We start from the raw sequence: 26,472 nt of genomic DNA on the forward strand, positions 1-26,472 counted from the left end.
ACAGTTTATTTTGGTGTTGGGTAATTAAAATAAGTGCTCTCCATAAAATAAGTGCACTATGTACAATCCCTGCATCTTGAATATTTCTGAAACTTTATTTTTCCATTCATGGCACACTGTCATTTCAGCTACTTTGATTGTATTGTTTTCTTTTTTTTACCTAGTGTTATTTATGCTGGGAACATAAATTATCAACATTTTACATGAACTTTCCAGAGAAATCGGACACAAAGTGTGACAAGATGAGGTCAAGAAACGAAAAATCTTTATTAAATCAAGAATACATGTTTTATTTGCATATCTTAATTTCATCACATTATGAATTCAGATGAACTTGCTCTTTAACTAAAACTGATGGAGTCGAGTGATAAAAATATCTTCTTCATCTCCTCCCTGGGGGAGTGGGGAGTGCAGAGTTCCTTTTATCCGGTGTTTTGGAGCGGAGGCAGGGGCCTGCGGTGGCGCCTGATAGGGTAGGGAAGGCTACTTTCCAGCATTATTTACCCCCGGTGCATGATCTGAACAGAAAATGTTAAGGGGTGTGGATTTGAGCAGGGGAGGGCGGCATGCAGAGATTTTAGAGATTGTGGGGTCCCTGTCTGTCTCCCTGGTTCTCACCTCTTGCCTATAAAAGCATGAAATATATGTTTCCACCACTGTTGTATTTCACGCGCAATTGCATGCAGCAGGTGTCAAGGACTACATCGATCCATTCATTGAGGATAGTGGCAACGTTGAGGTAGAAATGGCTGAATCGATGCTCATCTTGAGAATGTGTTCCATAATGCTGGTCCTTGGTTTTTCAGGTGAGAATACAAAATCCTAAACACTTCAAGGTTTGAATATTTCTGTAAATAATCATATAAATTAGACCTACTTTTATATTTGTTGGGAGTGGGACTATTTTTTGTTTTTAATTTTATTTGATTATTTATTGGTTTATTTGTTTATTTGTGTCAATATGCATTTGCCTATAGTTTAAACAATATAGACATGTATAGACAATAAATGTCACTGTTGGCGTTCATTTCTTTGAATATGTGATATTTATGCTTCCGTGTAATGACTATCTTCATTAAAACCCTTGAAATCAGTATATCTGGTATAACCTATATTGGATCATCATACCACTGCTACAGATGTAGGATCTTAATTTGATCAACCTGTTTCAGGAAAACTTTCCTGTGATGTAGGACATTTAAAACTTGGTGTGTGTTTAAAAAGCCTTCTGGAGTTTGTAATTTCCACTTTGACATTTCAGACTTGATTTTCCCTTAAAATACACTGCTCAAAAAAATAAAGGGAACACTTAAACAACACAATGTAACTCCAAGTCAATCACACTTCTGTGAAATCAAACTGTCCAATTAGGAAGCAACACTGATTGACAATAAATTTCACATGCTGTTGTGCAAATGGAATAGACAAAAGGTGGAAATTATAGGCAATTAGCAAGACACCCCCAAAAAAGGAGTGATTCTGCAGGTGGTGACCACAGACAACTTCTCAGTTCCTATGCTTCCTGGCTGATGTTTTGGTCACTTTTGAATGCTGGCGGTGCTCTCACTCTAGTGGTAGCATGAGACGGCGTCTACAACCCACACACGTGGCTCAGGTAGTGCAGTTCATCCAGGATGGCACATCAATGCGAGCTCTGGCAAAAAGGTTTGCTGTGTCTGTCAGCGTAGTGTCCAGAGCATGGAGGCGCTACCAGGAGACAGGCCAGTACATCAGGAGACGTGGAGGAGGCCGTAGGAGGGCAACAACCCAGCAGCAGGACCGCTACCTCCGCCTTTGTGCCAGGAGGTACACTGCCAGAGCCCTGCAAAAAGACCTCCAGCAGGCCACAAATCTCCTGATGTACTGGCCTGTCTCCTGGTAGCGCCTCCATGCTCTGGACACTACGTTGACAGACACAGCAAACCTTTTTGCCACAGCTCGCATTGATGTGCCATCCTGGATGAACTGCACTACCTGAGCCACTTGTGTGGGTTGTAGACTCCGTCTCATGCTACCACTAGAGTGAGAGCACCGCCAGCATTCAAAAGTGACCAAAACATCAGCCAGGAAGCATAGGAACTGAGAAGTGGTCTGTGGTCACCACCTGCAGAATCACTCCTTTTTTGGGGGTGTCTTACTAATTGTCTATAATTTCCACCTTTTGTCTATTCCATTTGCACAACAGCATGTGAAATTTATTGTCAATCAGTGGACAATCCTAAGTGGACAGTTTGATTTCATAGAAGTGTGATTGACTTGGAGTTACATTGTGTCGTTTAAGTGTTCCCTTTATTTTTTTGAGCAGTGTACATTTATCAACCCGTACAAAAAATGTAAATTCTTTATAATCCACATAATAATGCACATTTCCTGTTGCTGCAGTATTATTTTCCTGCTGTAGCAAACTGGCTCAAATTAATATCCTACATCTGTATGGTTCTCCTCACAGGGAACATGGTTCACAGTTTGTGTTCTGTTATGCGATGCACTGGACTTGTTTGTTTTACTTTTCATTGACATGTTTTTTAATCTTACCTAAGGGATTCAATCCAACTTTACAGAGCTAACTAAAGTGAACATTTTCCTTGCCAATTTTCCCTACATGTACAATATATAGTACTTTCAATACATTCCTCAAGTACATGAATGTGGTGCTACAGCTATACAGCATCCCGAATGCTAGGACATAGGAGAGAATACTGAGTTTGGTCATCTCATATGTAAAAAAATAGATTTTCTTTATTCTATCTCTACTGAGTTTCATCAGTGTGAGGTGTACCCAGAGCAATGTCCAAGCTCATCTGTTCCAGAGGCTGAATTGTAATAGGAGATGCTTTCTGAATCCACCCCAGCCCATAATGTGGCAGTAATCTTTAAAATGCCAAAAAAGAGATGCCAACTAACTACTTTTATTCTAATTCCACCACATCTAAACTCATCCTAATTAACCCAGCCATGATTGTTAAGGCTTTATCATCCCTCTGCTGTAATTTGGTTTTGGCTCAAAGAGCCCCCTGACCTTGTTTTACAACCAAATTGATAATAGGGGAAAGGAAAGCAAAAGGTTGGAAATCTATCCAACCATTTCACCTTTCAGTGGCCAACAAAGACAAAGGACAGAAATAAAGTAAGTTATGAGGCGAAGGAGATGTGGCCATATAAGAGAATTGGGGAGCAGACATAGAGCCTGTCTCATCCACAGGCATAGAGCCTGTCTGAGGCGCAGCCATACAGCCATTCTCAGCCACAGCCATGCAGCCTGTCTCAGCCTTAGTACAGGAAGAAATAGTGTGCTGCTCTATCTCCAGATGGATGGCAATCTGCAGGGCTTCAGCGTTGACAAGAGAAATTGAGACCTCACTCCTTCTGCAGGTGTCCCAGGTCAAATCAATCAACTGATCTCTCTTATAAATGTATAGTGTTGATGAGTGCATCGTTACAGTCTGTTGTAGAGATACAGTGTAGAAAATACATGACTGGTGTGATTTGGTGGTATTTGATTAATCACACTAATGTATTCTTAGTCAAGTCGATAGGCAGGCCCAAATGTTTGGCTCTAGGTTCTCCATTTCAATAGTTATTCCAGAATATAGAAGTTTCAAGTGGTGTTACTGTTAGGTGTTCAAAAGGTTGTTTTAATATTGCTCTTCTTCCTCACTGTGTCAGAGGCCAAAATGGAAATCATCACCCCCAAACAAGATGTGTTGCTGGGTGAGAAAGCCATGCTCCTCTGCAAAGGTTGGTACAATGTTCTGGCATTTCCATAAGAGCAACATCTTACCATGGTTAACATCTTACCAAGGGTAGAGTGTCTTCTGCATATTATAGTACACTGGCATATGCAGTTGTATGAATATATATATATATATACAGTTGAGGTCAGAAGTTCACATATTCTTAGGTTGGAGTCATTAAAACTTGTTTTTCAACCACTCCACAAATGTCTTGTTAACAAACTATAGTTTTGGCAAGTCGGTTAGGACATCTACTTTGTGCATGACACAAGTCATTTTTCAACAATTGTTTACAGACAGATTATTTCACTGTATCACAATTCCAGTGGGTCAGAAGTTTACATACACGAAGTTGACTGTGCCTTTAAACAGCTTGGAAAAGTCCAGAAAATGATGTCATGGCTTTAGAAGCTTCTGATAGGCTAATTGACATCATTTGAGTCCATTGGAGGTGTACCTGTGGATGTATTTCAAGGCCTACCTTCAAACTCAGTGCCTCTTTGCTTGACATCATGGGAAAATCAAAAGAAATTAGCCAAGACCTCACAAAATATTGTAGACCTCCACAAGTCTGATTCATCCTTGGGAGCAATTTCCAAATACCTGAAGGTACCACGTTCATCTGTACAACAATAGTATGCAAGCATAACCACCATGGGTGTAACGGTTGTCCTCCTCCTCTTCGTCCGAAGAGGAGGAGTAGGGATTGGACCAAAGCGCAGCGTTGTGATATGACATAATGAATTTATTAAAGTAATGACGAAACACGAAAATACTTCAACAAACTACAAAAACAAATAAACGACGTAGACAGACCTGAACGAGAGAACTTACATAAACACGAAGAACGCATGACAGGTACAGACTACACAAACGAATGAACAAACGAAACAGTCCCGTGTGGTGCACAGACACAAACACGGAAGACAATCACCCAAAAACAAACAGTGTGAACAGCCTACCTTTATCTGGTTCTCAATCAGAGGAAACGTCAAACACCTGTCCCTGATTGAGAACCATATAAGGCTAATTACCAATGACCTAAACATAGAAACACAAAACATAGAATGCCCACCCCAACTCACGCCCTGACCAACTAAACACATACAAAAATAACAGAAAACAGGTCAGGAACGTGACAATGGGACCACGCAGCCGTCATAATGTTCAGGAAGGAGACGCGTTCTGTTTCCTAAAAATGAACGTACTTTGGTGTGAAAAGTGCCAATCAATCCCAGAACAACAGCAAAGGACCTTGTGAAGATGCTGAAGGAAACAAGTAAAACGAGTCCTATATCGACATAACATAAAAAAATGGTAACCATAAAAAAAGCCAGTCCACGGTTTGCAACTGCACATGGAGACAACGATTGTACTTTTTGGAGAAATGTCCTCTGGTTTGATGAAACAAAAATAGAACTGTTTGGCCATAATGACCATCATTATGTTTAGAGGAAAAAGGGAGAGGCTTGCAAGCCGAAGAACACCATCCCAACCTTGAAGCACGGGGGTGGCAGCATCATGTTGTGGGTGTGCTTTGCTGCAGGAGGGACTGGTGCACTACACAAAATAGATGGCATCATAAGGGGGGAAAATTATGTGGATATATTGAAGCAACATCTCAAGACATCAGTCAGGAAGTTAAAGCTTGGTTGCAAATGGGTCTTCCAAATGGACAATGACCCCAAGCATACTTCCAAAGTTGTGGCGAAATGGCTTAAGGACAACAAAGTCAAGGTATTGGAGGCGCCATCACAAAGCCCTGACCTCAATCCCATAGAAAATTTGGGGGCAGAACTGAAAAAGCGTGTGCGAGCAAGGAGGCCTACATACCTGACTCAGTTACACCAGCTTTGTCAGGAGGAATGGGTCAAAATTCACCCAACTTATTGTGGGAAGCTTGTGGAAGGCTACACGAAACGTGTGACCGAAGTTAAGGCAATGCTACCAAACACTCATTGAGTGTATGTAAACTTCTGACCCACTGGGAATGTGATGAAAGAAATAAAAGCTGAAATAAATCATTCTCTCTACTATTATTCTGACATTTCACATTCTTAAAATAAAGTGGTGATCCTAACTGACCTAATACAGGCAATTCTTACTAGGAATAAATGTCAGGAATTGTGAAATACTGAGTTTAAATGTACTTGGCTAAGGTTTATGTAAACATCCGACTTCAACTGTGTATATATATACACTGCTCCAAAAAAATAAAGGGAACACTTAAACAACACAATGTAACTCCAAGTCAATCACACTTCTGTGAAATCAAACTGTCCACTTAGGAAGCACCACTGATTGACAATAAATTTCACATGCTGTTGTGCAAATGGAATAGACAAAAGGTGGAAATTATAGGCAATTAGCAAGACACCCCCAAAAAAGGAGTGATTCTGCAGGTGGTGACCACAGACCACTTCTCAGTTCCTATGCTTCCTGGCTGATGTTTTGGTCACTTTTGAATGCTGGCGGTGCTTTCACTCTAGTGGTAGCATGAGACGGAGTCTACAACCCACACAAGTGGCTCAGGTAGTGCAGTTCATCCAGGATGGCACATCAATGCGAGCTCTGGCAAAAAGGTTTGCTGTGTCTGTCAGCGTAGTGTCCAGAGCATGGAGGCGCTACCAGGAGACAGGCCAGTACATCAGGAGACGTGGAGGAGGCCGTAGGAGGGCAACAACCCAGCAGCAGGACCGCTACCTCTGCCTTTGTGCAAGGAGGTGCACTGCCAGCGCCCTGCAAAATGACCTCCAGCAGGCCACAAATGTGCATGTGTCTGCTCAAACGGTCAGAAACAGACTCCATGAGGGTGGTATGAGGGCCCGATGTCCACAGGTGGGGGTTGTGCTTACAGCCCAACACCGTGCAGGACGTTTGGCATTTGCCAGAGAACACCAAGATTGGCAAATTCGCCACTGGCGCCCTGTGCTCTTCACAGATGAAAGCAGGTTCACACTGAGCACATGAGCACATGTGACAGAGTCTGGAGACGCCGTGGAGAACGTTCTGCTGCCTGCAACATCCTCCAGCATGACCGGTTTAGCGATGGGTCAGTCATGGTGTGGGGTGGCATTTCTTTGTGGGGCCGCACAGCCCTCCATGTGCTCGCCAGAGGTAGCCTGACTGCCAATAGGTACCGAGATGAGATCCTCAGACCCCTTGTGAGACCATATGCTGACACATGCACATTTGTGGCCTGCTGGAGGTCATTTTGCAGGGCTCTGGCAGTGCACCTCCTTGCACAAAGGCGGAGGTAGCGGTCCTGCTGCTGGGTTGTTGCCCTCCTACGGCCTCCTCCACGTCTCCTGATGTACTGGCCTGTCTCCTGGTAGCGCCTCCATGCTCTGGACACTACGCTGACAGACACAGCAAACCTTTTTGCCACAGCTCGCATTGATGTGCCATCCTGGATGAACTGCACTACCTGAGCCACTTGTGTGGGTTGTAGACGCCGTCTCATGCTACCACTAGAGTGAGAGCACCGCCAGCATTCAAAAGTGACCAAAACATCAGCCAGGAAGCATAGGAACTGAGAAGTGGTCTGTGGTCACCACCTGCAGAATCACTCCTTTTTTGGGGGTGTCTTGCTAATTGCCTATAATTTCCACCTTTTGTCTATTCCATTTGCACAACAGCATGTGAAATTTATTGTCAATCAGTGTTGCTTCCTAAGTGGACAGTTTGATTTCACAGAAGTGTGATTGACTTGGAGTTACATTGTGTTGTTTAAGTGTTCCCTTTATTTTTTTGAGCAGTGTATATCCTTAACAATTTTTTTATATATGATACATATAATCACACATAACCCCTCTTAGCTGGTGGGGAAGGAGACATCACCTGGCAGAAAGATGGAGAGGATGTTGAAGGTGACCAGGTTGAGAAAGTGGATGAGACATCGTCAAAACTGTTCATCAGGGATGCCAAGTTGGAGGATGCAGGACTGTACACATGCTTATGTGAATTTGACACCGGTGACAGAGATCATACATTTCAGACCGTCTTTGTCTACGGTAAGATGTTTAAGGTAAAAGTTTTCACCTAGAGTCAGCGTTGAAGGGTTTTTCTCGTATTGTTTGAGTATTGAGCTAATTAGTGTTGTCTTGCAAGATCAAAGACAGATAGGTCATATCTCTGTAACACACACACGTTTGTTTTTGTATCCTTGTGGGGACCAAAACAGTCATTCCCATTCAAAATCCTATTTTCCCTCACCCCTAACCCTAACCCTTAACCCTAACCTTAACTCCAAACCCCCAACTCAATTCCTAACCCTAAACTCTAACCCTAATTCTAACCCTAAACCTAACCCCTAAGCCTAAAATAGCCTTTTTCCTTGTGGGGGAGAGTGAAATTTTCCTTAATCCTAACCTTAGCCCCAAACCTCAAACCCCCAACCCAACCCAACTCCTAACCCTAATTCTAACCCTAAACCCTAAGCCTGAAGTATCCTATTTCCTTGTCGGGACCGGTGAATTTTTCCTTGAGGATAGTAAAACCAAAAACCAAAAACACACACACACAATGACCCTTTCGCTCTCTCCATCCCTCTCTCAACCCACCCAGAGCGGCCATCCTTCGGGGAAACACTGGCCTACCATGAGTTCCTGGAGGGTCAAGATGTGGTCATCACCTGCATGGTCACTGGCAAGCCGGAGGTGGAAGTCAACTGGGAGAGGGACCATGAGAAACTGCAATCTGAAGGTAGGAGGGGTACCCTCGGTTCTGATTGTTCATGTGGTATGGGGGTCTCTTAGCTTCCTAGCTCCTCGCACTAGCTTCTGCCTGCCTGCCGGTGACCGATGGAGATGTGGCGATGGTGGACAGGCTGTTGAGGGGCAGAAGGGGTCACGTAGCTCATAGGCTAATCCGATTTGCCGTCAAATCGAGGGATGTTTTCTGGACTCTTCCCCGGGAAACATCTGATTCAATCTGTCATCTTTTTTCAGAGGGACAAAACACACTGAAAATTACCGTCAGACAAGCCCTGACCCTGTTTCATGTGAACGCCACCATTGACAACCTTAAAGAGAGAGCGTGATTGCTTTTTGAAGCTTGGTTATATTGATGATTAAGCAGAGAGAACGTGTTCCTGACGCTGAGATGGGGCTGATCTTTCTTTTCCCTGTTGCCGTCTTTTGCTCCCAGCAGGTCGGATCACAAGACTAAAAGACAACTCTCTACAGATCAACAACATCAACAGGAAGGATCACGGAACATATACCTGTGAGGCTAAAATCAAGGACCGGCCCATTTTTGAAAAGCTCGACATCTCCATCTCCGTCAACGGTGGGGTTACTAAAAGTGCAGTAGGGAATAAGGGATATTTTAGGATCTTTATTTCGTACAAACTCTGTATAGACCAGAGGATTAGGTGTGTTGTTGTTGACTATAATAAATCATGTCTCGTCTGACCCTCCTGCTGTAGTTCCCCCCACAGCGAAAATTCATGAGGAGGTGAAGAAAGTCACGGCTGGACCAGAGACCAATGTCTCCCTCAGCTGCCTGGTCGAGGGAGTCCCCCAACCGAACATCATCTGGACAGTGTGAGTGTGTGTGTCTTTCTTCACACTGATGTGCATGTGTGTAATGCCAGAGTATCCTGCTCAAAACAGTTTGCATTAACACAGAGAGAGAGCGAGAGAAAAACTAGTGTGTATTGGAAAGTGTATGTTTGGGTGAAGGCCTCCAGTGTGTCTATATTTATGTGGTCATTTATGTCTCAGTACACCACTAATGTGGCGTGCCATCCTGTCTGTGTGGTTGACTGTGTGTCTCACTTCCTATCAACTTCCTTATCAGCAGCATGCTAATGTTCTGTAGCACCAGGCCTCACTTCTGCCTGTCTGTCTGTTGGCGCTTCCCCCCTCAGCCCAGATTCTTCAGATGAGTCCCGCTACAAGTACAACTCAGACAAGAGCGAGCTGATTATCTCGTCCGTTGTCAGGAGCGACTACGGAGAGTACATCTGCACGGCCAAGAATAAAATCTCAGAGAGCAGTGCCATGATCATGCTGGATGTCTCAGGTGTGGTTTGTTAGAGAACATCAGGAAACACACTCCTCCTGGAAACAAACAGCTTTAGCTTCATAAGACCAAGCTTTCTCCAAAATAACAGATAAAAAATGGCTTGTTATTTGAATACTTCCTTCCAGATGTTTACGTTCCTGATATACAGAGATATCATGGGGAATTTGATTCTGTGTAAGCAACCATTTTCTGTCAGACAGTCTAGTGAGCCTGAGTTTCAGAAAACAAACAATTTGATCCCATTCAAACCCATTACCCGTGTAACATTTTCAACCAGGGAAAAGCAGCATTGTGTGTCTCTCATCAGAGAATATTTTTTTTAAATCTTCAGGTGTTTTCAGAAAGATTGATGGAAAGAATGGGCACCTTTGAGGAAAATGGGGAAGGTTCATGCTTTTTCAATTTCAGTCAAGTTCTAGGTTTAGTATTTTTTTCCCAAATCTAGTTCTGGGGAGGGTCATGTAATTTGTAATTGATGAAATTCCAATATTTCTTAGTGATTTAAAATGAGTTGATTATAAGGCTATATATCGATGTGTGCCCGATGCCGTCCCTCATCTCTGATTCTCCACTGGTCACACAATATCAGGTGTGCCTATAGGCTATTTAGTGTGGTCTCAATCAAATGATCCATAGCCTATAGGCTATAGGCTATGAAATGCATGCTTGCAGAAGCACAGAGCAAAGTTATATTTCTACGATAGAAGCTGATTAAACAGCATGATCATTAAACAGGTGCACCTTGTGCTAGGACCATAAAAGACCACTCTAAAATGTGCAGTTTTGTCACACAACACAATGCCACAGATGTCTCAAGTTTAAAGGGAGTGTACAATTGGCATGCTGACTGCAGGAATGTCCAAGAGAGCTTTTGCTGGAGAATTGAATGTTAATTTCTCTACCATAAGCCGTCGTTTTAGAGAATCTGGCAGTACATCCAACCGGCCTCACAACCGCACACCATGTGTAACCATGCTAGCCCAGGACCTCCACATCCGGATTCTTCACCTGCGAGATAGTCTGAGGAGGGGAAGGGTTGGTGCTGAGGAGTATTTCTGTCTTTAATAAAGCCATTTTGTGGGGAAAAACGAATTCTGATTTGCTAGGTCTAGCTCCCCAGTGGGTGGACCTGGCTCCCAAGTGGGTGGACCTATGCCCTCCCAGGCCCACCCATGGCTGCTCCCCTGCCCAGTCATGTGAAATCCATAGATTCGGGCCTAATTAATTTATTTCAATTAACTGATTTCCTTCTATGAACTGGAACTGACTAAAATCTTTGAAATTGTTGCATGTTGTGTTTATATTTTTGTTCGTATAATTCTATCACTATTGATTGATTAATCTATTCACATTCTGTGCAACAGAAGATGTTTAAACCCAGACAGCTTTTAGGGAAACACTTGTGACCTTCTCTCGTTGGGTTAAGCCATTGAAGAAGAGTAGCCACTAGTTAAAACTTACATTTTTTCTGTGTCGGTAGTCCTACTCTGTCTGGGGTGGAAAGGTAGGCCTAACTTCAAGATTCCTCATGATGTCTCAGATTTAATTATTTGCAAACAAGGACAGTTTCATTTAAAACAAGCATTAAAGCATTAAAGAAATATGATAAGATGAACACATAGGGACAACTCTTTGTCCATTCTTAGACTGTAATTTCGGTAGTTTGTGTGTTATTAAAAAATATTCTGCTAATATGTAAAATGACGTAGAATTGCATGAAAGGTTTATAAAATGATTTTTTTTCTTGGCCCTGCAAATACGATTATAGATTTATGCAATGCTTTTACTATAAAGGAAATCTGTCCACCCATACTCTTGTCCACGGTGGTCTGTGAACCCACAACCTTCTGGCCCCGGGCTGCAGCCTTGTGCGCAATAAAAATTCCTGTGATGTCATGTAATGCTTACAAGACATAGAACAGTTTCTAAAACTTCATATCTAAGGCTCTGGTCTGTCCAATAAGTGAGGGTAAATGGTAGACATGTTCTCTGTTATCCACTTTATGTTTGAATTATTATTATTAGTATTGGGTATAGGGGAGGGTCACTTGTTTTTTTCCCCAAGCATTCAGGGAGGGTTTAGGTAAAATATATTTTGCTGAAGGGAGGCCCATCCATTTTCATTTCAGAGAGGTCCGTTTTTCTCCATGTAACCCTTATTATAAATAACTTTCACTCCCTAACCAGATACAATGCCAATATCTTGCTGGCTTAACCATACACACTATCAACATCTTTCTGGTCTTCAAAGCCATCTAAACACACAACAAAATAATTGTTCCTATTTAACAGAAGATGCTCATATATTGTTAATAATTTACACATATTCTTATCTATTGTAATTTGTTTGTTATTGTCACACAAAGCACTGTTTGTCCTGTCTCTTGTTCTGTACGTGTTTACAGAGCATCCTGTAGCAGTGCTGAGCCAGAAGAAGATGGAGCTGGAGCCAGGCCAGACTCTCTCAGTGTCCTGTAACGTCTCAGGACAGCCTATGCCCGCGCTGCAGTGGGTCAGGAAGACCAACAATGACCACCTGCTAACAGTGGTAAGACAGATGATACATTCACACAGTGGTATTAATTACAACAACTATTGGGGGAGAATCAGGCAGAGAATTCATTTTTTGTTATATTTCTCTCCTCTGAGTTCCTGTCTGGTTGTGTTTGTGTGGATACAGGACGCTGGTGGAGGTCGAGTGAGAATAGAGGATGGCTATGTCCTGGTAGTTGACAATGTGACGCCCTCAGATGGAGGGCTGTACAGCTGCATAGCTATCAGTCCTGCTGGCAACGCCTCCACAGACTTCAGCCTGCAGAGTAAGGCCACTCTTGACCTTCCTACTCTGTTATGATAATACTTAGCGCTAACACAACATTCCACTGGACAGAGACGTCAGTTCAATGTGAATTCAACGTGAAATCAACAGAAAATGTCACCAAGTCATTGGATTTAGGTGAAAAAAACATGTTTAATTAAGTTGATTACTTTTTTCAAATCCAATCAGTTTTCCACGTTGATTCAACGTCATTGCATTCCATTTTTTGGTTTTAATGACATGGAAACAACATTGATTCAATCAGTTTTTACCTTTCTATAAAGGGACAAGCAGCCACAAACCACTATAAAATTCTAAAATAACTGAAAACAGTGGGAGATTTTAGCTAAAGTGTAGGTACTCTAAACTCAGCAAAAAAAGAAACGTCCCTTTTTCAGGACCCTGTCTTTCAAAGGTAATTCATAAAAATCCAAATAACTTCACAGATCTTCATTGTAAAGGGTTTTGACACTATTTCCCATGTTGTTCAATGAACCATAAACAATTAATAAACATGCACCTGTGGAATGGTCGTTAAGACACTAACAGCTTACAGACGGTAGGCAATTAAGGTCACAGTTATGAAAACTTAGGACACTAAAGAGGCCTTTCTACTGACTCTGAAAAACACCAAAAGAAAGCTGCCCAGGGTCCCTGCTCATCTGCGTGAACATGCCTTAGGCATGCTGCAAGGAGGCATGAGGACTGCAGATGTGGCCGGGGCAATAAATTGCAATGTCCGTACTGTGAGACGCCTAAGACAGCATGACAGGGAGACAGGATAGCTGATCATCCTCACAGTGGGAGACCACGTGTAACAACACCTGCACAGGATCGGTACATCCGAACATCACACCTGCGGGACAGGTACAGAATGGCAACAACAACTGCCCAAGTTACACCAGGAACGCACAATCCCTCCATCACTGCTCAGATTGTCCGCAATAGACTGAGAGAGGCTGGACTGAGGGATTGTAGGTCTGTTGTAAGGCAGGTTCTCACCAGAAATCACCGGCAACAACATCGCCTATGGGCACAAACCCACCGTCGCTGGACCAGACAGGACAGGCAAAAAGTGGTCTTCACTGAAGAGCCGTGGTTTTGTCTCACCAGGGGTGATGGCCGGATTCGTGTTTATCGTCGAAGGAGCGAGTGTTACACCGAGGCCTGTACTCTGGAGCGGGATGGATTTGGAGGTGGAGGGTCCGTCATGGTCTGGGGCGGTGTGTCACAGCATCATCGGACTGAGCTTGTTGTCATTGCAGTCGCGTTACAGGGAAGACATCCCCCTCCCTCATGTGGTACCCTTCCTGCAGGCTCATCCTGACATGACCCTACAGCGTGACAATGGTACCAGCCATACTGCTCGTTCTGTGTGTGATTTCCTGCAAGACAGGAATGTCAGTGTCCTGCCATGGCCAGCGAAGAGCCTGGATCTCAAACCCATTGAGCACGTCTGGGACCTGTTGGATCGGAGGGTGAGGGCTAGGGCCATTCCCCACAGAAATGTCCGGGAACTTGCAGGTGCCTTGGTGGAAGAGTGGGGTAACATCTCACAGCAAGAACTGTCCATGAGGAGGAGATGCACTGCAGTACTTAATGCAGCTGGGGGCCACACCAGATACTGACTGTTACTTTTGACCCCCTCTTTGTTCAGGGACACATTATTCCATTTCTGTTAGTCACATGTCTGTGGAACTTGTTCAGTTCATGTCTCAGTTGTTGAATCTTGCTATGTTCATAAAAATATTTACACATGTTAAGTTTGCTGAAAATAAACGCAGTTGACAGTGAGAGGACATATCTTTTTTTGGTGAGTTTATTTATATTTGCAGTATTCATCGTTTTTTATTTCTAATGTGTAACGGCAGCCTTCCTTCTCTTCAAGAGAAGAGGAGGTGTAGCAGGGATCGGACCAAGACGCAGCGTAGTTGGTGCTCAACATATTTAATAATGATAAACAGTGAACACTTAACAATTACAAAAATAACAAAATGTGGCAAACCGATACAGTCCTAGCTGGTTCAGAGAAAACACAGAGACAGGAAACAACCACCCACCAACCCCAACACAAAACAAGCCACCTATATATGATTCCCAATCAGAGACAACACAAAACATCTGTCTCTGATTGAGAACCATATTAGGCCAAACACAGAAACAGACAAACTAGACACACAACATAGAATGCCCACCCAGCTCACGTCCCGACCAACACTAAAACAAGCAAAACACACAAGAACTATGGTCAGAACGTGACATAATGACAATGTTCTTATTCTTTCATCTCTGACATGTTCATTCCCTCTTCACCTCTCTGTCTTTGAACTGCTCTGCACCTCCCTCCTTTCTCCCTATTTCTCCCTCCTTCAATCCTCTCGCTCTCCATGTTTCTCTCATCTCTCCTCCCCCAGCCTGGCCAGGTAAAGCATCCCAGGTAAGTGGCACCCCAGGGCCCACATCGGTCCACTTCACCCTGGGTGCTTCCCTGGTGGACGGGGGCTCTCCCATCACCCACTTCACCCTCCAGTGGAAGACAGGACGTGAGAACAATTGGCAGGAGAGAGTCATCCAGTCCACAGGTAAAAACCTGACTCTCAGTGCCCAAACTATTTAATGAAATACTGTAGATGATGTTTGAGACAGATGAAGCCAATGAATACGCTGCGGACTAGAAGTCGTAACTGAACACGGATTTCCCTAAACCATGGGAGGCCTCTGATGACCATTTTAGTGATATGACTAGTTATGAGAAGTTTGATTAGTTTTAGTGTATACATACAGTGGGGAGAACAAGTATTTGATACACTGACGATTTTGCAGGTTTTCCTACTTACAAAGCATGTAGAGGTCTGTAATTTTTTATCATAGGTACACTTCAACTGTGAGAGACGGAATCTAAAACAAAAATCCAGAAAATCACATTGTATGATTTTTAAGTAATTAATTTGCATTTTATTGCATGATATAAGTATTTGATACATCAGAAAAGCAGAACTTAATATTTGGTACAGAAACCTTTGTTTGCAATTACAGAGATCATACGTTTCCTGTAGTTCTTGACCAGGTTTGCACACACTGCAGCAGGGATTTTGGCCCACTCCTCCATACAGACCTTCTCCAGATCTTTCAGGTTTCGGGGCTGTCGCTGGGCAATACGGACTTTCAGCTCCCTCCAAAGATTTTCTATTGGGTTCAGGTCTGGAGACTGGCTAGGCCACTCCAGGACCTTGAGATGCTTCTTACGGAGCCACACCTTAGTTGCCCTGGCTGTGTGTTTCGGGTCGTTGTCATGCTGGAAGACCCAGCCACGACCCATCTTCAATGCTCTTACTGAGGGAAGGAGGTTGTTGGCCAAGATCTCACGATACATGGCCCCATCCATCCTCCCCTCAATACGGTGCAGTCGTCCTGTCCCCTTGCAGAAAAGCATCCCCAAATAATGATTTTTCCACCTCCATGCTTCACGGTTGGGATGGTGTTCTTGGGGTTGTACTCATCCTTCTTTTTCTTCCAAACACGGCGAGTGGAGTTTAGACCAAAAGGCTCTATTTTTGTCTCATCAGACCACATGACCTTCTTCCATTCCTCCTCTGGATCATCCAGATGGTCATTGGCAAACTTCAGACGGGCCTGGACATGCGCTGGCTTGAGCAGGGGGACCTTGCGTGCGCTGCAGGATTTTAATCCATGATGGCGTGGTGTGTTACTAATGGTTTTCTTTGAGACTGTGGTCCCAGCTCTCTTCAGGTCATTGACCAGGTCTTGCCGTGTAGTTCTGGGCTGATCCCTCACCTTCCTCATGATCATTGATGCCCCACGAGGTGAGATCATGCATGGAGCCCCAGACCGAGGGTGATTGACCGTCATCTTCAACTTCTTCCATTTTCTAATAATTGCGCCAACAGTTGTTGCCTTCTCACCAAGCTGCTTGCCTATTGTCCTGTAGCCCATCCCGGCCTTGTGCAGGTCTACAATTTTACCCCTGATGTCCTTACACAGCTCTCTGGTCTTCGCCATTGTGGAGAGGTTGGAGTCTGTTTGATTGAGTGTGTGGACAGGTGTCTTTTATACAGGTAACGAGTTCAAACAGGTGCAGTTAATACAGGTAATGAGTGGAGAATAGGAGGGCTTCTTAAAAAAAAATGAGCAGGTCTGTGAGAGCCGGAATTCTTACTGGTTGGTAGGTGATCAAATACTTATGTCATGCAATAAAATGCAAATTAATTACTTAAAAATCATACAATGTGATTTTCTGGATTTTTGTTTTAGATTCCGTCTCTCACAGTGTACCTATGATAAAAAATTACAGACCTCTACATGCTTTGTAAGTAGGAAAACCTGCAAAATCGGCAGTGTCTCAAATACTTGTTCTCCCCACTGTATATAAAAGTAATGTGTGTGTTCATGCACCCTGTTGTTTGTGTGCAGACCCCCTGGTTATCACAGATCTGAATCCATACACCACCTACTCTGTCCGGTTTGCCCCACAGAACCACCTGGGTCAGGGAGGCTTCTCCGAAGAGCTCACCGTCCGCACACAGGGCATACGTGAGTGTCACCCTCCTCTTCCTCCTCTCTCTCTCCTCACTCTCAATCGCATCATATCTAGGCAAATGCAGTATAATTATTACTAATTGTCACCAACTATCATTGTTCAAACTGCATTACTTGTGTCAACAAGCTACAGTATATCCATATTGCCTACTGTTTTGAGTGTCTATCTACAGTTGGAGTCGTAGGTTTACATACACTTAGGTTGTTTCTTGTTAACAAACTATATTTTGGCAAGTCGGTTAGGACATATACTTTGTGCATGACACAAGTAATTTTTCCAACAATTGTTTACAGACAGATTATTTCACTTATAATTCACTGTATCACAAAAGTATCTATATCCACAGTCAAACTAGTCCTATATTGACATAACCTGAAAGGTCGGTCAGCAAGGAAGAAGCCACTGCTCCAAAACCGTCATAAAAAAGCCAGACTACGGTTTGTAACTGCACATGGGGACAAAGATCGTACTTTTCGGAGAAATGTCCTCTGGTCTGATAAAACAAAAATAGAACTGTTTGGTCATAATGACCATCGTTATGTTTGTAGGAAAAAGGGGGAGGCTTGCAAGCCGAAGAACACCATCCCAACCGTGAAGCACGGGGTGGCAGCATCATGTTGTGGGGGTGCTTTGCTGCAGGAGGGACTGGTGCACTTCACAATATAGATGGCATCATAAGGATGGAAAATTATGTGGATATATTGAAGCAACATCTCAAGACATCGGTTAAGAAGTTAAAGCTTGGTTGCAAATGGGTCTTCCAAATGGACAATGACCCCAAGCATACTTCCAAAGTTGAGGCAAAATGGCTTAAGGACAACAAAGTCAAAGAGTGGCCATCACAAAGCCCTGACCTCAATCCTATAGAAAATATGTGGGCAGAACTGAAAAAAGTGTGTGCGAGCAAGGAGGCCTACAAACCTGACTCAGTTACAACAGCTCTGTCAGGAGGAATGGGCCAAAATTCACCCAACTTATTGTGGAAAGCTTGTGGAAGGCTACACAAAACGTTTGACCGAAGTTAAGGCAATGCTACCAAATACTAATTGAGTGTATGTAAACTTCTGACCCACTGGGAATGTGATGACAGAAAGATAAGCTGAAATGAAACATTCTCTACTTTTATTCTGACATTTCACATTCTTAAAAGAAAGTGTTGATCCTAACTGAACTAAAACAGAGAGCTTTTACTAGGAATAAATGTCAGGAATTGTGAAAAACTGAGATTTCATGTATTTGCCTAAGGTGTATGTAAACTTCCGACTTCAGCTGTATATTGGCTGGAAGAAATATTAATCTGTCATAATTCACTCATTCCACTGTCAAATGATCATCCACATGACATCATCACCTGCTCGCTGACGACTATTCATGCTCCATTATTGCCCCGCTCCTGATGACATCATCCCATTCCATTGGCATTCGGCCCCGCAGGAGGTAAAGTACTGACGTGATGTGTCGAAAAACTCTGAAAAGTTTGTTTTTCACGGATAACCAACCTCCCTAACATGACAGTAGATTTTACTACAACAGTTTCACACACTGTGGTGTAGTTATAAGCTGGCTGATGCATGAACACCCCTGACCTCTGTACCTATTGTACCAACACACTGCCTCTACCTCCCTCCCTCCCTCCCCAGGGGAACCAGACAGCCCAGTCCTGGTGGCCAGCGTGGGGAAGGTTGAGGGCAATATGTTCTCAATCCCTTTAACACAGTTGGACAACGGAGGCGCCCCCATTATCCACTACACTGTCCGCTACAGAGTGGTGAGTATGCATGCGTTTCTGTTTTTCAGGGAAGACAAAAGATCAAGACATTACAGAGTGTGCAAGACCTTACACCACCCCCCCCCCCCCCCCTCCTCCTCTCTCTTTCTTAGAATAAGGTGGACGAGGACTGGAGGGAGAAGGACCTGCCGTCCAACTCGACAGTGATCAACCTCCATGACCTGCAGTATAAATCAGACTACCACATGGAGGTGCGAGCCGTCAACCCCTACGGCTCCTCTAGCCCCGTCAAGCTGAACTTCAGCGTCCCACAGCCTGGTAAGCTGCTATGGCGTACTGTAGTAGTGAAATAAAGCTTGAGACCTTCCGAGAGGTGGGACAAATACTGGATTGAGCAGAGTAACGTAGTGCTACCACCACCTTTTGATTAACCGGTATGTCAGAGTGAAGGACACACCAGAACTCAACAACAATATAACAAACAATTACATACTTTATTAAACATTTAATTGTCACGGCCGTCGTAGGGAGGAGACCAAGGCGCAGCGTGATAAACGTACATTCTTCTTTATTTAAAGAATGAACACTGAACAAAACGAACAAAATAACAAAACGAACTGTGAAGCTAATATGACTAGTGCAGACAGGTAACTAAACATAGAATAAGAACCCACAAAACCAAAAGAGAAAATGGCAACCTAAATATGATCCCCTATCAGAGACAATGATAAACAGCTGCCTCTGATTGGGAACCAATTCAGGCCACCATAGACATACATTTGCCAAGACCTACCAACACCCTTAAACATACAAAAAAACCTAGACAATACAAAACAAGCATACCCACCCTCGTCACACCCTGACGTAACCAAAATAGTAAAGAAAACATAGATAACTAAGGTCAGGGCGGGACATTCATTTCATGAGACAGCGTGGAGTATCTCAGACAGGCATCCTACTATATTTCTGCTGTCTATGCAACTAAGCCTTTTTAGGAAGAAGAACACTGTGGTGTAAGGCATACACAAAACTGTGGCGTTCTGCATCAGCATCGAACAGCCCCCGTGATATGCAACTTTTCAGGGAAGTTAGAAACCAGTATACACAGGCAGTTAGAAAAGCCAAGGCTAGCTTTTTCAAGCAGAAATTTGCTTCCTGCAACACAAACTCAAAAAAGTTCTGGGACACTGTAAAGTCCATGGAGAATAAGAACACCTCCTCCCAGCTGCCCACTGCACTGAGGATAGGAAACTCTGTCACCACAGACAAATTCACTATAATTGAGAATTTCAATAAGCATTTTTCTATGGCTGGCCATGCTTTCCACCTGGCTACCCCTACCCCGGTCAACAGCACTGCACCCCCCACAGCAACTCGCCCAAGCCTTCCCCATTTCTCCTTCTCCCAAATCCAGTCAACTGATGGTCTGAAAGAGCTGCAAAATCTGGACCCTACAAATCAGCCGGGCTAGACAATCTGGACCCTTTCTTACAAAAATTATCTGCCGAAATTGTTGCAACCCCTATTACTAGCCTGTTCAACCTCTCTTTCGTGTCGTCTGAGATTCCCAAACAGCAGTGCTGTTCTAAGGTCTTCGAAAGCCAAGTCAACAAACAGGTTACCGACCATTTCGAATCCCACCGCCTCCGCTATTCAATCTGGTTTCAGAGCTGGTCATGGGTGCACCTCAGCCACGCTCAAGGTCCTAAATGATATCTTAACCGCCATCGATAAGAAACAATACTGTGCAGCCGTATTCATTGACCTGGCCATGGCTTTCGACTCTGTCAACCGCCACATCCTCATCGGCAGACTCGATAGCCTTGGTTTCTCAAATGATTGCCTCTCCTGGTAAACCTACTACTTCTCTGATAGATTTCAGTGTTTCAAATCGGAGGGCCTGTTGTCCGGGCCTCTGGCAGTCTCTATGGGGGTGCCACAGGGTTCAATTCTTGGACTGACTCTCTTCTCTGTATACATCAATGATGTCGCTCTTGCTGCTGGTGAGTCTCTGATCCACCTCTACGCAGACGACACCATTCTGTATACTTCTGCCCCTTCTTTGGACACTGTGTTAACAACCCTCCAGACGAGCTTCAATGCCATACAACTCTCCTTCCGTGGCCTCCAACTGCTCTTAAATACAAGTAGAACTAAATGTATGCTCTTCAACCGATCGCTGCTCGCACCTGCCCGCCCGTCCAGTATCACTACTCCGGACGGATCTGACTTAGAATATGTGGACAACTACAAATACCTAGGTGTCTGGTTAGACTGTAAACTCTCCTTCCAGATTCACATCAAACATCTCCAATCCAAAGTTAAATCTAGAATTGGCTTCCTATTTCACAACAAAGCATCCTTCACTCATGCTGCCAAACATACCCTCGTAAAACTGATCATCCTACCAATCCTCGACTTCGGCAATGTCATTTACAAAATAGCCTCCAACACCCTACTCAATAAATTGGATGCAGTCTATCACAGTGCCATCCGTTTTGTCACCAAAGCCCCATATACTATCCACCACTGCGACCTGTACGCTCTCGTTGGCTGGCCCTCGCTTCATACTCGTCACCAAACCCACTGGCTCCAGGTCATCTACAAGACCCTGCTAGGTGAAGTCCCCCCTTCTCTCAGCTCACTGGTCACCATAGCAGCACCCACCCGTAGCACGCGCTCCAGCAGGTATATCTCTCTGGTCACCCCCAAAGCCAATTCCTCCTTTGGCCGCCTCTCCTTCCAGTTCTCTGCTGCCAATGACTGGAATGAACTACAAAAATCTCTGAAACTGGAAACACTTATCTCCCTCACTAGCTTTAAGCACCAGCTGTCAGAGCAGCTCACAGATTACTGAACCTGTACGTAGCCCATCTATAATTTAGCCCAAACAACTACCCCTTCCCCTACTGTAGTTATTTATTTATTTTGCTCCTTTGCACCCCATTATTTCTATTTCTACTTCTACTTTGCACATTCCACTGCAACTCTACCATGCCAGTGTTTTACTTGCTATGTTGTATTTACTTCGCATCTGCAGACACTGGCTTGGACCAATACAAACAGTCAAAAGACCCACATGATAGTGATGAAGGCACATATAGGACCCAGCCCTAAAAACTAAACACATTTAACAGGACTCAGGGGTGGGGTCTGAGTGTGTGCTGTGGGGTCTGTGGGGTCTGAGTGTGTGCACCCTTGCTGAGCCGGCAGGCATGGCAATTTCCAGGCCGACGGTAGGTACATATCTAAGGTGCACTGAGTAGCCTTAGCCTTAAGCAACAACCCTTTAAAAAAGCTTTCTTATCTGGTTGTCGTCGGCAGCCCTACACAGCAGCGAATAACACCCTCCCACCATTATAGGGTGAGTGCAATATAATTGCAAGGGCTACGAAGCCTCACGTTCACCGAAGGACCGGCTCCTCCGCTACCACCTTTCTGCGCTCTCACCTTCTAATAGTTTTTCCAGAGTCCCGGGCAGAGCTGGCGAACAGGCACAGGTGCCAGCAATTAGTTCATTATTTGGTGATGTCATTCCTTACGAGCTGTTTCACAGCTTTACCACAGTCACATACTGGAAAATGGACTATTTCCCAGTGGAGAGGAAAATATCTCTGAAATAAAAACAGTTACAGAACAGAATGCCAGGTCAGGATAAAATGTTTTACTGAGTTTAAATATGATTATCTCTCCCTCTGTGTCTTTCTCCTTCTCTCCATCCCTTTCATCCCCTCCCTCACTCCTTCCCTCCCTTCTTCCCTTTCAGTAGCCAAGATGAATAAGGGTGGGATGGGGAAAGGGGCTGTGGCAGGCATTGTCATAGCCATCTTCTTGGCGCTACTGATCGCTGTGGACGCCACCTGTTGCTACACCAACCACTGCGGCATGCTGATGTTCCTGGCTGTCAAGCTGTTTGGGCAGAAGGTCCCTGGGATGAAGACTGTGGAGGAGGGTGATAGCACCTCTAATGGGTAATACTTTTCTCTAGCCTACTGTCTGCCTGTTCCTCAATGTAACATATTCAGAGGGTTGTAGTGTGGTTATGTGTGTTTCTCTATATGAACCCTCCTGAGCCTCAGTTTGTGTGTCCTTCAATGCAGAGACTTGAAGTTGAATGGGCTAGGAATACCGAGGGATACCATCCCAAAGCTGCAGACACAAAATGGGGAAAAGAATGGGTTGCAGGCGGAGGTCACGTGCGACAAAGCACCCCTCACCAAATTCGAGTAGGTGGCCCATGATGATGTCAGATGGGTGGACACAGCCCCCCTTGCCCTAAACGGGCTGTGATCTATAAAAAATTGCAAAAAGAGGCACCTCCGCACTTATAAGTCAGCAAGTGTGTTTGATCACTGACTAATTAAATTATAACTAATATACTCATGTGCAAAGTGACACCCGTAGCCATTTTTTATACCCATTTTAATTGTTAGGTAGCCACCACCCACTTGCCACTGCTAGAGTCTTTGATGACTTGAGCTGACGAACACAGGAATGCCCTCTCAGAATTAGTAGGCACACAGTCTTATTTTTCTGTATTTGCATGTGCATATTTAGTTACTGAGCTAATGACTCATTAAATATTTGCATGGCTAGTTGTATTGAGTTGTATTTTATTTCTAACCTATCATTTCCTATCAGGAAGACGTCCCCCAATGGAGATCCTGCCACAGAGGCCTGAGTTACTGAACAGGAAGTGACATCCTAGTATCTGAAGAATGGAACCTGTAAATGTCAGTAGAAAGGAGGAAGTATTGTGAGTTGAGGGGTCTTAGTTAAATGTTTTTGGAGAGTTCCCAGGACAGTCCATGTTGAGAAAGGATATGGATTAGGAAAGTTATCTGTGAACTGTAATGTCTAACATTAACAGATTGTTGTAATTTCATCCAGCCCTGTGTAATCTCATGTTAAGTGTTACATTTCCTTGCTTTTATGTTTCAGTACATTCATGTTATGTTTCAGTACATTCATGTTATGTTTCAGTACATTCATGTTATGTTTCAGTACATTCATGTTATGTTTCAGTACATTCATGTTATGTTTCAGTACATTCATGTTATGTTTCAGTACATTCATGTTATGTTTCAGTACATTCATGTTATGTTTCAGTACATTCATGTTATGTTTCAGTACATTCATGTTATGTTTCAGTACATTCATGTTATGTTTCAGTACATTCATGTTATGTTTCAGTACATTCATGTTATGTTTCAGTACATTCATGTTATATTTCAGTACATTCATGTTATATTTCAGTACATTCATGTTATATTTCAGCACATCAAGGCTGCTGTAAATTGTCAGGGAGACCTTTGTAGTTCATTAATTGAATCATAACTCATTATTTATTAAAGTCTATATTCACTTTAATCTGCAAAACAATCTGTAAGTGACATATCATTACTTAATAAGGACATTTTATCCTAACATATTAACAATATACAGCAGGGCTGCCCAACCCTCTTACTGGACATCTACTGTCCTGTAGGTTTTCAGTCCAACCCTAATTTAGCATATCTTATTCAGCTAGTTAAGGTCTTGTTGAGCAGCTAATTAGTAGAATCAGTTGTGTTAAATTAGCGTTGGACTGAAAACCCACAGGACGGTAGATCTCCGGGAAGAGGGTGGACAGCCCTGATAAACAGTATACAGCATAATCACATTAACAAATAACAACGTGTCAAAATTACATCTCTTCAAGTGTTGTAATCATGAGGAATATACAGAGCTCATATATTACAGAGCTATATGATGTGCTTATTTTTTAAATAACCTGTTAAATTGCAAATTGCTCATATAATCATTTTATGTTTGTATTTGTTTAATTATCAACATTTTTACTGTTTATTTGTACATTGTACACTGTACATTGTTTGTACATACACATACAGTATAACAGCTATGCATTTTGCTATTTAAAAAATGTGCCTTAAAAACATGCTGTTTTTTATTCACTTTTCTTGAGTTTACCATACTGTAGGCCTTGTGGTCTAGATATCAAAGTTCTCTGACCACCTCACTGTGTTTGTAGTTGGCTGTAGTTAACTGCATCGTCATCCTCTGCCTTGTTATTCCGCTGCCTCCTTTTAAGGGGAACAAGTTTTAGTGCAGAGCTATATTTGTATTTACCTAGTAGTTATTACTATTTTACAGACACTACGTGATGTAAGCCTGTTGTTGAATTGTTGCGTACACATTTTTGCAAGTTATTATGCAATTGTTTTGAGACATTATTTTCCTTGTGGAATTTACTTTGAACGTCTCACTCACTCTGGTTATTTACCTGGGTGAAGGAGCACGGCTGATATTGAGCTCTGCGTAGTTCATGTCATTAGGATCAGTGATTGGCTTGGCTGACCGTCTCATGTTTTCATAGATGTCCTCTGGTGTAGACAATGTTGCTTTCTGTATATAACAGTCAGAATACAGTCAAAATACTGAGCACTGGCCCCAGGCATAGAATGACTCTCTCTACGCTTTGGCATACTTTAACTAACTCAAAGTTCAATGGGATTGTCACGGTTTTCTTCCTGGGATGAAGGAGAGGACCAAAACGCAGCACGGCTAGTGTTCAACATGTTTAATAAAGAATAATAACGTGAACACTACAAGCTACAAAACAATAAATGGGAAAACCGAAAATAGTCCTATCTTGTGCAGAACACAAAGACAGGAAACAATCACCCACAAACAAACAGTGAAAACAAGCAACCTTAATATGGTTCCCAATCAGAGACAATGACAAACACCTGCCTCTGATTGAGAACCATATTAGGTCAAACAACAAACCCAACATAGAAACACAAAACATAGAATGCCCACCCAGCTCACGTCCTGACCAACTAAACAAAGACCAAACAAAGGAAATAAGGTCAGGAACGTGACAGGGATTGATTTACACATTTACCATTCACTTTCATACGAGCTGGTTTTTATTATCTAAGAAAAACAGAACAATAAATGACATGTGTAAGGTTTGTTTCGAAATGACAACATAGCCCATTGGCAATGACAATCACATTTGCAATGACAACCACAGTAAGGCCACTGTTCGTACTTTACTTTCCTCTGATCACCGACCTGGGGGATTGGTTTGGTCAGAAGCTTCTTCTCGGCCGTGTTCCACTTCTGTCTGTGGATGATAAAACAAAGATAGAATTCAGCCATAAAGGCCAACTAAATAGCCTGTTGTGCTTTTTAGTAACTTTCCACTATGGGACAACCAAACCAACAGTTGGTGGTTGTCGATGCCAGTATGGTATCTCTTTTGAAAGAATTTGGAAAGAAAGAAGTTGTGTAAGTCTCAGTTGTGACATGATTATGACATCAAGCCTGTAGACAGTGTATTTTCATTTGTATACACAGCTAAAGAGGTAGGGGAATGGAATTATCTACATTTCTAAAGAAGATGAGTGGGGGCCCTTCAGTGCACTATAAAATATGTTTAGTTCTTTATTACACATTTTAAAACCACTCACCTTTTAATCTAAATGTTGAGCACCTGTTACGGCTGTCCTCGCTGACAGAAGGTGTGGACCAAAACGCAGAGTGGTTAGTGTTCATTCTTTTAATGAAAGTCAACAAAACAATTCAAAATACAAAA

General features: G+C 43.2%; 1 protein-coding gene across 4 annotated transcripts; it reads left to right on the forward strand.

Moving 5' to 3' along the window:
• Positions 1 to 539: 539 nt before the first annotated feature.
• LOC129837762 (neural cell adhesion molecule 1-like) lies at positions 540 to 25,311 on the forward strand. 4 transcript variants are annotated; one of them, XM_055904188.1, is made up of 16 exons: positions 542 to 806; positions 3,667 to 3,738; positions 7,553 to 7,747; positions 8,301 to 8,438; positions 8,883 to 9,023; positions 9,163 to 9,280; positions 9,607 to 9,761; positions 12,170 to 12,312; positions 12,445 to 12,583; positions 14,997 to 15,164; positions 17,014 to 17,133; positions 18,781 to 18,908; positions 19,022 to 19,187; positions 22,636 to 22,840; positions 22,970 to 23,095; positions 23,511 to 25,311. In XM_055904188.1, exons 1-16 carry the CDS (start codon positions 746 to 748, stop codon positions 23,548 to 23,550), a joined length of 2,115 nt encoding a protein of 704 aa, XP_055760163.1. In that variant the 5' UTR covers positions 542 to 745; the 3' UTR covers positions 23,551 to 25,311. The 4 variants fall into 4 exon arrangements, with proteins under 4 accessions (XP_055760167.1, XP_055760166.1, XP_055760163.1 ...); XM_055904189.1 differs by having other exon boundaries at positions 8,886 to 9,023; XM_055904192.1 differs by lacking the exon at positions 22,970 to 23,095 and having other exon boundaries at positions 540 to 806; positions 8,886 to 9,023.
• The last annotated feature ends 1,161 nt before the right edge of the window (positions 25,312 to 26,472 follow it).

This window comes from Salvelinus fontinalis, chromosome 38 (assembly GCF_029448725.1).
Source record: "Salvelinus fontinalis isolate EN_2023a chromosome 38, ASM2944872v1, whole genome shotgun sequence".
NCBI lineage: Eukaryota > Metazoa > Chordata > Actinopteri > Salmoniformes > Salmonidae > Salvelinus > Salvelinus fontinalis.

Excerpts from the sequence above, each read along its gene's own strand:
- LOC129837762 (XM_055904188.1), top strand. The coding sequence starts at position 746 with ATGGCTGAATCGATGCTCATCTTGAGAATGTGTTCCATAATGCTGGTC. Across the intron at positions 15,165-17,013 it reads GAGAGTCATCCAGTCCACAG|ACCCCCTGGTTATCACAGAT; the intron begins GTAAAAACCTGA and ends GTTTGTGTGCAG. Across the intron at positions 17,134-18,780 it reads CGTCCGCACACAGGGCATAC|GGGAACCAGACAGCCCAGTC; the intron begins GTGAGTGTCACC and ends CTCCCTCCCCAG.